General features: G+C 39.5%; 1 protein-coding gene across 1 annotated transcript in view; it reads right to left on the reverse strand.

Annotated features, from left to right (window-relative positions):
• LOC101155536 (sodium/potassium/calcium exchanger 3) overlaps positions 1-5,699 on the reverse strand; it is a 32,931-nt gene extending 27,232 nt beyond the window's left edge. Inside the window, exon 1 of the mRNA XM_023962177.1 lies at positions 5,028-5,699. Within this exon, the coding sequence (XP_023817945.1) occupies positions 5,028-5,130 (103 nt within the window). The 5' untranslated portion in view covers positions 5,131-5,699. The remainder of the gene's footprint in view (positions 1-5,027) is intronic.
• Between the last annotated feature and the right edge of the window lie 7,077 nt (positions 5,700-12,776).

A 12,776-nucleotide genomic window follows, 5' to 3' on the forward strand; every position in this document is an offset into this window, starting at 1 on the left:
ATCTCAAGGCGACGCATCTTTGACGGCTTCTCTGAAGACATTTTACCTTTGAGGCAGATAACTCAACAAATTTAAAACTGTTATTTCACACAAAAAATGTCGTCTCCCAGGATTTTTCAGAAAGTATCTTGCCTCGGATAATGTCAGATCTAGTAGCACCAGCATCAATGATATCTGCCAAACACACACATATATATTAGTTTCTGCAAACCTGAAAGCCAGAAGTATCCGCTCATCTCCACTAAGAATTTAAAGTCCCCCTTCCAACATCTTTTGATCTATTGTAAAAGCGTTTTTGCTATAGATCTGTTTTTTAAACAGGATTTTTTTAGTCTGCTCCTCATTCTTCTTAATTTTCTTTATATATATATATATATATATATATATATATATATATATATATATATGTTTTATTCCACATATAATCCATGGGGGTTCAATATGACATTGCTCCACCTTTTGTGGATCTAACAGCTTAACCTCTTCTGGAATGGCTTTTTGACGGGTTTAGGACCAGACTTCCATCTACACTTTTGTCCTCAGCCCAAACCCAGACTTGTCCATCGGATTACAAGATGACAAAGTGTGATACAGGAGAGAACACATCTATGCTCCAGAGTCCAGTAGCAACATGCTAAACACCATGGTACACAATGTTTTTCATTGTGTACCATGGTACACAATGAAAAACACGCAGCTGCCCAGCCATAGCAACCCATTCCATGAAGGTCTTCATGCACTGTTCTGGAGCTAATCTGCAAACTGGAAGAAGTCTGCACTAAGTAACTCTACTGAAAGTTGGTAATCCCAATCCCTTTCATTAACACCACTGAAGCTAGACTATGGATTATTTATCAGCATTGAAATTTCAGGGCTCGGCTTGTTGAACAGGTGGCCTCCTGTCACTAAACCATACTGTTGATTGTTTCACAAACCTTAGTAGAAAAAAATCTGCATAATCTTTTCCACCTATGACCACATCAGGAAAGATTGGAAAACCAGAATTTATTGTTTTAGATGAGTGAATAAACACGTCTGACAACATAGTGTACAGGGATAGTAAAACAAAGTTCCCAAAAAAAGGTAAAGACAATTTCAGTTGAACATAAACATATATAACATATAATAACAGGTTGATCTGAAAGCAAAGAGTAAAAACCTATACAGGCTCTTTAAATTGAAATGTAGTATAAACTACATTTCTGTATGTTCTATAAAAATTATTGATAAAAGCATTTGTTCTGGAGGGGTGATCCCTGAGTTAAAAGGCTTTCCTCTGAAAGTCTGATTTGTTTCATTAAGAGTTGAAAAATAACGTCAACGCCTTAGATGATCTATAAACCAGCGGACATCTGCTACAGGTGAATTGAATGTGCTGGTGTTGAAAGAAATGACAAATGTTAGCCTCTGCAAAGTTCACTTCAGGTCCACTCACAGCATTTCAATCAGGCTGGAGTCTCCTCTTTGACTGAACCACTGCAACACCTGGATATTTTTGTTTTTCCGTCATTCAGTTATGGATTTGCTGCCCTGCTTGGGATCATTGCTTGGTTGCATGACCCCATTTTCACCAAACTTTAGCTGTGACAGATGGCCTCACATTTGGCAGTAAATACCATGATTTCCAGAGGAGTTCATTGTCGACTTAATTTCTGCAATAAAAAACGGATAGGTCCTGTGGCTCCAAAACAAGCCCAAACTTTAACCCCTCTGATGCTGAGCTTAGATGATATTCTGTTAGTTTTTCTTTTTACTGTGCAAACCCGTTCATTAGATAGTTTTTCCAAATTAGTATCAACAATGTAAAAAAAAAAAGCGTTGTCATCTTGTTTTAAGACAAAAGTCTTTAGTTGCAAGCTTTGGAAGCAAAGTCATGCAGTTTCGGTTTGTCTATTTATGTTATCATGAACTTTCCCATTTACAATGCTGACTAATGTCTGTGTAATCGGAGATTCAGTCTGGGTTTGATTTTCAGTTTTTCAGAATGGCCTAAAATTAACGGAGGAAGAAAATGGGGAAGTACCATTCATAGGATGACTGACAGATCTCCGAAATAATTTCCACTTGAGTATGATGTTGTCGAGGAAGAATACCGAGCAAAAATTATTGAGATTATTACAAATATTTTACACACCTGAACATAGACTGCCAACATTTCAGTGTTTCCAGAGCTGTAAACTTGCTTGAGATAGCTGTCTTTGAAATGCTATGGAAGTTTGATCAGTTTTGCTACAAAAACACTTTTAAACGGCCGCTGACAAAGATCAAAGAAAGTTCTGGTCACAGAATTGATGGTTCCAATTAAACTGACTTGTGGCTTGTTTTAAAGGGCTTTGCTGGACATCATCTAATGCCGTTGTCAGCACTGCCCTTATGGGTGGATACAGGCTGTCTGCAGGTGAAAAATGGGCAAACCTGCATGAAGCATGCATGTGGGCCACACAAAATGTTAAGATTGTAGGTTAAGGTGTTCATGCACATATCTGTACAGGCTTGCTGCGACTAACAGGTTGTACTGAACACTTATACAGCATGCAAGGCTAAGCAAGGGTGAAGTAGGTGAGACGCAGGCATGTCATACTTTTATTTTTGGTCATTTTTGCAACCCCTCCAAACCCTGCGCACTGTACAAGGGGCATGTTTGTACAGTTCAAGTGATGCGCTCTGTGTGCACTGCTAGAAATTACACAATCGGAGCATAGTTTATGTGGGCGTCCTGTGGGCACTTATGTAGGGGTGCATTCAGTATGCACTCCTTACTAATGACTAGAGTGTGGCATAAGGGCACCGTGCAACAGCATTACCCGTACGCCACATGATCAGCGTACATCCCTTAGGATGGCTACACAAACCTCATGGGAACTGCAAGACACACCTGCATTTACCTTAAGATGCAGATGCGCTTGTCTACAACCATCCACAGGTCTTGATTATCCAGTATGACATTTATCCAACGCTGCTTTTATATTTATCTATTTCCTTAGTAAGTGCCAACATGCTAAATCGTTATTCACACAATTTCTCGCAATTTTGCAACATCAACCGTACCTGGAGTGAACAAATAACATCCAACATAAACTCACTTGTTTGACCTGTGTACATTTTTTGGTGACACAATCAACATAAACTGAAAAATGGTTGTTCGTGAGCCAACTAAGGACAGAGTGACAGGATAGCGTATCAGCGTTTGAAAAGCAATGAAACAAACAGTAGCGAAGCTGCTGCTGCATGTTTTCTTCAAAAGGCAAACCTGGTCACACTTCTCTATTTGTCATAATCTAGCTCCTGCTTCAAATTACATAACAGCTTCTTAAATTAGCATTTGCTGCTCTTTCTGTGCGTTTGTTGGACCTCGGTCACCTGTTTGAGCAGATATGGTTCTGCTGGTTCGGAAATGACAGGCTGCCTCTTTTGAGCAAACCCTCCTTTATCTCATCAGCTATCCAGAGGCTGTTTGTCACACCTCTTATCACATCATATACGTGGTGCTTACACTTTATTAGCAAGCAAAAAGGGTTGCTTTTTTCTATTTTTCCTCCATTCTCCATCAGGCACATGTTGATGGTCCTACATTGGATGTGGATGTCCATAAATGGTTGTATGAGTAGAGTCGTTCAGGATGCCACCGTAAGATTTTCCGAGTATTGTGAGCATATGCTGCCTGTCACCATTTACGAACCACAGAGCACAGGCTCTGCCCGGTGCTTCTTTCACATGGCCCGAGCTGACCAGCCCACTGCACCGCAGTTCTAAAAAAGCCTCTTCAGGTTTATGGCGCACTCATAATTTAAAGGTGAAGTATAAATATTAATGAAACCGCTTATTCAACAGGACGGCACTTCCATGCAGGATGACACGCCACGGCTGGACAAAGCCCAAAATGTAAATCAAACGCTCCTGTCTGAACAATAAGTTCACCTATCCGGATCTTCACTCTACACGCTGCAACGAGGGCAAAAATGGTGCAGAAGCATGTGCCGTGTGTGACAATGTGTGACCGCATCAGGGAGGTGATGAGAAGATGACAAGCATGAGGGGAGCAAGAGGGGTGGGGTTATGCCCATGGCTTCATCACTGTTAGATAAGACTCTAAATAATCCTGCTTTTGCATAAGAAGGTGCTTTTTTTTTCATAAAAAACACACTGAAAAATGCTTGAACCTCATATTCACGCCATACTATGTCCTTTTATAGGTGCAATGAATGCACTCTGTTAAGTTTATGTTACCCAGAGGGCTGCTGGGGAATCGGTCCATAGAGAAATCAGGATTATATCCGTTAGATCTGTTGTGCATGGGAGTGTGTCAGATAGTGTCATTCATGGGCATGAAACAACAACGTAAACAATCCAACAAAATTTACATATTTCACTTGACTTTCAAATCTAAATGATCTTTTTTTTTCCAAACCACTATGTTGAATTTTTTTTGGACAGAATTTGAAAATATTCCTGCTGATGCGTCTGACAATATTTCACTTAAATCTACCCGGTTGCCAGAAAATCGCTGAATCCCAACAGACCGATGATTGGATTTATGCATGCCACAGTTTGTGCCTGCTTTATGTGCCCGGCAATCTGTCATCTGCCTTCAGTGTGAATAGAGTCAGAGGAGAGGGGGTTTGGACATTGAGTAAACCCTAAGCAAAGCTTTTATTTTATAAGCATACAAATGATTGTCCCCCCCCCCCCCCCCCCCCCCGAAAAAATATACCTAAATGACTGTGTTAAGAATTATGCAAAATTGATCTTATATAGAAGATCAAAGGAAAAAGGCATGATTTATTTCAATAAATTTATGTTACAAAATATTTTTGTTAAAAAATATTCTTTTTTTTTTTTTTTTTTTACATTTGATTGAATTTAAAACATTTAATTTGGACTATGATTATAATATCTATGCATACATTTTAACATTACTATAGGTTTAACTTTTGATTTTTACATCAAAATAGCTTTTAATGTGAAAGTTCTTTTCCTGTTGGTGGTTTTGTGAGTGGAAGCTTGCGTGGCTGAGCGTGAGCTCCCACCTGGTGCCCGGATGACCTGGGTGAGCCAGATGACGGAGAGCAGCCCGACCCCGCAGCAGCAGAACCGCTGGAAGGGCCGCCGGTGGCTCGCTGCTGCTCTCATTCCTCCGCCGGCTGCATGTCCCCCGGAAACCTCTGTTGCTCTCCTTCCTCCCTTCAAACTTTCTCAGCTCGGAGCTCCGCTCGGACCTCCCCTCGCTCCAGGAGCAGCAGCGGCAGCAGAGAGCGACTTCTCTCACAAGTTGAGTTTTTGAGGGTTGAGTGTGAGGGGTGGGGGACGGGAGAGAAAGGGGGGCGGGGGGGGCAAAAAAGAAAAAAGGAGAGAAATCCCCGGACCTACGAGCCCACGGTTCTGGCGTCCGGACTCAGAGCAGACGCCGCCGTGCTGGGAGCTTCTTCCCGCCGTCCTGGTCGCGCATAGCGAGCAGATGTGTGGGAACGGCTGCAGCGCTCATGAGTGTTGTCTGAAAGGTCGACAGCGGATCCCACAGTGAGGTGCAGCAACAGGAGGTGGTGCGCTCCGAGCTCCGTGTTCCTCCACCGCCTGCTCCAGATGCAGTTCGCCCGTGTGGCCACTAGGCGTCGACAAATTTTCTCATGTTCACAGAATGAGGGTCAGAAAAGGGGCTCTTCTCAGCTTTGCGACCCCACACATAGGCTAGAATCCATAAGTAATTTGTACATCAGATAAAAATAAATAAAATAAATAAATAAATATATATATTTGTGTGTGTGTGTGTATATATAAATATACATTTATATATATATATATATATATATATATATATATATATATATATATATATATATATATATATATATATATATATATATATATATATATATATATATATATATATATATATATATATATATATATATATAAATAAAAAATATGGACTGGAAAATGGGAATCACCTCCAAAGGTGGTAGAGAAAGAGAGACTAAAGATCCTGTAGGACATCCAGATCCAGACTGACAGGATGTTAATTGCGTTGTAGTGGTGGATAAAGAACAGAGGAAAGCCGTTGTGGGGGATATGGCAGTGCCAAGCGATGGCAACATCAAGAAAAAGGAACATGAGAAACTGGACAAATACCAGGGACTCAGAAAGCTGGAGGAGTGTCTACAGGAGATCCCTGGAAAGACCTCAGACCTCTAGTCCAGAAAAGCGCAGTACTAGGAACAGCTAAGATACTGCAGGACCCTCAAGCTCCCAGGCCTCTGGTAGAGGACTCGAGCTTGGAGGAAAACCACCCACAGAGGGGGAGAGGACCCTTCGATTTTATATTTGGTGGTTGACTATACACTTCAATCTATTTGGGTTCATTTTGAATGATTAAATTCTCATACCTAAAATCAATTCAGGATATCTTTAGCCAAAAATTCAACCAGTGTAAATACCTGGGTACTAAACAGATCAGGTGAAGTTTTCCAGATTCCTTGTAGTTCTTGCAAGATAATCAAGTGTAAATTAAATATGCGTACAAACAAGTAAACAAAAATGAATGGTAAATTCATTCACATGTTAGTTCAGCCCACTGTTGTTTTCTACATCAAATTAATACAAATGGAACATTATTAGAACATTCTACCACACTGTATGGTCACATGTCTTTGCAAAACTGAAACTTGAACTGAAATGATGGCTTGATCATTTTTTGTTGACATCACGTGTTTTGATGTTATCAGCTATCATACACGTGTGATATGCTTTTAAGTTATATTAATATAAACCTACTTTACCTCAATCAAAATAGTATTTTCCAAGATCAAAAATAGATTGATTCATTTCATTTTGAAACGATTTTTTTAAAGGTGTAGTTCAATTCGATCAACAACTTGCCTTAGACAGATCGATCTGGTTGGATAAATCGATTAATAGCTACACCCCTACCATAAACGTTGTGCAAAAAATATTCACCTGTCCATATAATTAAATGCAGGTGTTCCAAACACTTTTATGGTCACAGGTAAAAAATGTGTTGGAATTCCAGAGCTGTACTGTGAGGATGCCACCAGTCCATATTTAAGTCAACTGTCACTGGTGGAAGTGACTGGGAACAACACTAATTCAACCACTAAGTGGAAGACCCCTAATTGACAAAGCGTGGTCATCAGATGCTAAGGTGCAGTATGGATGAGTCTGGGTTGAGTAAATGCTAGGTCAAGACAACAATGGTTAACCCATATAACACCGGAGATGTTGCAGTAAAAGTGTTGCATATAATGACAAAGCAGATATGAAAATCTGCAACTCTTCGACCGTTTTTGCTATCAGCGTGAATCAACCAATTTCCTCTGATTGGATAATCAGTTCACTACTGTAAAATGTTACATAGCAGTGCGTTGTGTGTTTTTCTCCTCTTCAGAATTATGGTAATTGGCTAAATGGTTTAAGAGTTACGGTAGTCGAAAAGAACATCAACTTTCTTTTGACTACTGTGACTTTAACTGTTTACGCCATTAATGTAATTCAGCAGATAAAAGAAGCCTTGTGCTGAATTGCTACACTTTCCAGTTGGGAAGTGTTTACACAATCAACAAAAATTTGCTGAATCTGTCATGGAGAAAGTGGCTTAGTGATTGCCCTATGGTGGCAGTGAGGTTATTGTATGGGCTGGTGTGTGTCATGGACCAAGAACACAGGTAAATTTTTATCCATGGCATTTTAAATGCACAGAGAAATCATGACGAGATCCTCAGGCTCATTGTTGCGCCAAAGATCCAAGAACATCCCCTCATGTTGCAGCATGATAATGCACGGCCCCGTGTTGCAAAGATCTGTGCAGACTTCTTGGAAGCTGAAAACATCCCAGTTCTTGCATGGCCAGCATACTCACCGGACATGTCACCTATTGAGCATGTTTGGGATGGTCTGGATCGGTGTATCCAGAAACTTTGCACCGCCATTGTTTCCAATCTTTGAGTTTTTCTCATGAAAAATGGGAGCAAAATATAGTCATATGTAGGGCTGCACGAAATGAGGAAAACTCGCTATATGCGATATTGGTGATTAATATCGCGATAACGATATAATTTGCGGTTTATAAACAAATAGCAAAACAACCAAAAACATAATTTCCATTTCACTGCAACAGTTTAAAAATTATACTCCAAATGACCCTTGTCGACGTAGGAGGCAAACATCAAACATAAAAGTGCTCCATCTGATTTATCAACAAGGTAAACGGGTCCTTCCAATTGGTTAAATGCATAAAGGGATTAATTTCATTTGTTCACTATTTCAGGCTGCCATGAGTTTGTTTTTGCCCATTTGAGGTAACCATTTATTGCGATTTTTGCCGTCTTTTGCGGTATGCATATTGCACAGCTTGATGTCGCGATAACGATAAATTTGCGGTATATTGTGCAGGCCTAGTCATATGGTTTACTTGTTAGGATCTGTGTTGAAGACGAGTTACTAAATTATTTTTCGTATTCATTCCCACTGATGATAATAAAGCATTCAGCCCCTGAGTTCCCTTCATAGCCATTTACAAAACAAATGGGAGCTTTTAAGAAAACAATGACCAACAGAATTTCACAGTTAGAAGGATTTTATAAAGATCCACTGATATTGATTTGAGCTCAAAAACTGCACAAACTTCCCAGCGGAAAAGTTAAAGCAACTCTCACATCACACGTCTGATTCCCAGTAGTCCATGGTGTTTTTTTGGTGAATCACACTTTTCCAGCTGTGAAGTTTATGGAACCGATATGATGCGTAGAGATGTTGATTCACAAACACTCTTAAAGGTAGTTGAGAATCTTGTAGACAGTAGAGAAAAAAAAGGCCAATAAAAGAAAGGAAGGTCGCTCTTCACAGTTCAAGTTGTCTAGAGTGGTTCATTTGCTTTTCCCCTACAGTCTTGTTTTTTCTGGGCTGATGGGAGTTCATCACCTTTTTGTCAAGCCAAACAGCACTTTTGTCTTCTCCTTTGGATTTGACCGTCTTCCAAGCTACGTTGTGCAAACCCCACCTCCACCTTGTCCTAATTGTTTCTTCAACAACATTGTATTCCATGTCCACCTTCATTGTGCAGTCTGCAGTTTTGTCCTAACTTATATTCCATCAACGCCAGCGGTGCTTTGTTGTTGTCAGGGCTTAATCGACCAGATTTAGTTTAGATCCTGCATTTTGTCTTTACAAATTACCAAAGTTCATGTTCACATTTGAAATTCTTCATCCTCTGTAGCCCTTGTGCTATCCTAGGCACTTTACCATTTGGATTTGGGTCATCTAGACCCACTAGACAGTGCGCTGAACCTTTTTTCTTCAATGGTTTGTGAACCTCACTGGTGTCCATGGATTACATGAAATCTTTCCACCTTCATCCACCTTTGTCATGGGAGGGAGAACACATGAATGTAAGGGTGGGGTCATCTAAGACAGCACCAGGGTTAAGTTGATGTTGGTTTAGTGGTCCTCTGTAGTGTGACACATCCACCCTGTATTTTAGGCGTTACTTACTTATTCAGTACAAAATTAATAGTAAAGAAAAAACACAATTTTATGCAACTAGTGCATCAAAGACACATTTGAGACTCATTTTTGTTTTGCTGTCATTTAATAATCTAAACAGATTTTGTTGTTGTTGATCTCATCAAAATTTAAATACACAAAAATTAAAGACACTTCTCATTTTGACTTCTTGTCCTTTGGTCCTGAATGGAGGAAATGCAAATGGCGTGTGTCATGTGGAGACCTTCCAGACACAGAAATTGTTAGGACACATCTCTGCAGTCCCATCTTCTGGGAAAACCGTCTTGCCACTTCCCCAGAGAGCTCAGACAAGTACACAATTCCTGTTGTGACAAAGCCTGTGCACTGTACAAAGGAGGTTGTCTGTTTAACGTCTTTCTAAAAAACTGACAAAAATGTAGAACTTCAAAAAAAAAAACTGTTTCTGCAGCAGGCAGATAAAGACAAAAAATCAGTGTGAAAAACAGAGTTATCCTTTAGTGTCCTGGTGCCATTCGTTTTTAATTTTTAACCAGTTTATGGTACAAAAGCAGTTTTCTGATTAGTTATCAGTGTCCTGCACACAACGGTGTATATGTGGTGCATCACTCCTTACCAGGCATTTTGCAAAACAGCTCTTATTTCAGGGAAAGCTGTTAAAGATGAATTTTCAGAACTGGACTGGAATGCTTCAAAGTACTGCTTTATTGATCATAAAGCAGTTGTGATGGCTCCCTCCTGCAGCAACTCCAATCACATTGCATCTTTTCTTTGTTACAGTTTTCCATTTTGTCAAATTTTTTCAAGCTGCTTAGGACGTGGTGTTGCCTTTAGCCCTTTTTAACATTTATCACCATGAGTAGCCATGACAGAGGTGGAGATGTTTGTATGTAGGAGCAGCTGAATGAGCTTCTGTGAACCAACAGGATAAGGCAAATGGCTCCAATTCCAAAAGGGCAGAGACGGATACGCTGAAGCAAGACAGAAATAAAAAGTCTGTAAATGTGAGTTTACTGTAACATTTGGGACAGGATGAGTGTGACACAGGTGGAGCGTGTTGTACTGGGGCATAGCTTGCTAGCATTTTTTTTAAGAAGCCTCTCTCAACTTAGTATTAACCATGAGTTTCCATGCTTGTCTACTGGGTGACTTCACCCATGTGACATACAGCTGGCATCTGGGACATCATTAGCTCAGAACACCTCCCTAAGACATTCACTGAAATGTCCACCCTCCCTGTCTCTCTACTCACTTTTACTTTTACAATGTTTTTTCCTATATTTTTGATTAAAGAGGGTTTACTGTGTATTTTCAAACTAAAGTACACTGACAGCAAGCATGTATCAAAGGTCAGTGGTATATTTTGGCCATACTAAAAAAAAGCTGAAAAACCAAACAGATTAAATACACAAAGACCTCAGGGATAAAATATTTATGTTGCTGTGTACATATGTGAGGGAATACTGGCTAAGTATTTTTTTTTTAACAGAAGCTATGCTGCACATTAGCCTCCCTCTATTTATTGTATGTGGGGCAACAGTGGCATGAACATTTAAAATTCACATGCCTGTGAGTCTAAGCACACACATTACCTCTGTATTTACAGAACATGGATGAGTCAGACTGGCGTTGAGCCCTTGAGCTGTGTGTGTAACACGTAGCCACCAGTGACGAGAGTCCTGCGCTTCAGCCCCAAATAAAGACATAAACCAGTGCATTGTTGTGATCATCTGTCCTCCTGCTGTCAGGACCACAGAGATAAGTGTTTTTTCTGTTGCTGGTGTTTAGAAAAGCCTTCCAGAAGACAAAGTCCTGGGAAATGTTTGTGTGATGTTGTCGTGTAGTATTAGGACCATGGAACAAGCTGTAAAAAATGATTTAATCTCACTTTAGCAGTCATTATTCAGGAAAAAAAAGCTTGAATGTCCACTCAGGAGAAGCATTTGACTTTACTTGTGTTTATGTGCTGTGTTTGTTTCTCAGTTAACATGTATGAAGGTAACTACATGATGGTCGATGTGGACATGTGTGAGATGTAAGGAAGACTGCTAGACTGGGATTGGCAACATTTTTCAGTCTAAACTCGCCTCATCAATCCAGACTGAACAAACTGATGATATTGAGGATTGATATTTGAAAACATTCAATAGCCAAGGACATGAATGATCTGCATCTTGCTTCTCTGTGAAGTCAGGAGCCACTTCTCATGTTTGGACATGTAGAACAGACACCGTTCAGGAGCAGTGCTCAGACATGCAGCAGAACCGATGGAATGGAGAAACAGGTTTTCTCAGCTGATGTGAGAAATCATTGGAAGATCTATACAAGTTAATTGCAAACGTTTGAAAATTTTGTAATTTTTTTAGACAAATATAATTGAAAAAGGCAAGAAAGGAATGTAAGGATTTTTTCAGATCTGGTTTTAAATTTCCTGCATATTTTTCTGCAATCTTTGTTTAGTTTTCTTTGGCCTGTCCAATTCAATGCATTGATGACTTTCACAGCAGTAAAAAAAATAGACAATGTTGATACATACTGTATAACCACGTATAACTTGGTCCATGTTTTCTGCCCTGTAGTGAATCATTATTCCACTAGGGGCAGTAGAGGGCCTTTTCCTGCTAATTTCAAAATGGCTGCTTCCATTAACTTTTGAATGAAAACGTTTTGCTAGTTTTATAACATTTATGGAGAGAATAACTCATTTAATGTTTTTTTTATACATATTTGCTGTATTGAAATAATGCAATGTTTGTTGTTAATAATTCTAAAAATGTGTGGATCAAATTTGAGACAGCAGGTAAATAAGGTGCCTTTTTCCTGAGCATTCATAACAATATTTTAGCATCCTAAACTAAGATTGCTGTGACCAAAAACATTCCAAATTACTCAACATATCATAAATGATACTAGCTATATCTCATTAAAAAAATGACATTGCAAAAACATTTGTGCTGATGTCCTCAAAGGGTTTAAAAAACACTTTAATTCCAAGAAATGTGAAATTTCTATCCACTCTTTAATGGATTAGATTTTACTGGTTTAACTATGGGATGTTACTGTCAGGTCCTGCAGTTTGTTTTGCGTCATTGATTTAATTCCTTGTACGTCAGAAACACAATATCCCTTTCGTTCTGATGCTTTGAAAGTACCGTGATGACCATTTTTGACAATGGAACCTTTTTGTAAATGAGGAGATCTAAGATTTGACTTCCAAAACTGAGTTTGTGAAGATCTCTGAACTACTGAATGTATTCATATTTTACACATGTCTCTCAAACAGC

The sequence above is a fragment of the Oryzias latipes genome, chromosome 14 (assembly GCF_002234675.1).
Source record: "Oryzias latipes chromosome 14, ASM223467v1".
NCBI classification, from domain to species: domain Eukaryota; kingdom Metazoa; phylum Chordata; class Actinopteri; order Beloniformes; family Adrianichthyidae; genus Oryzias; species Oryzias latipes.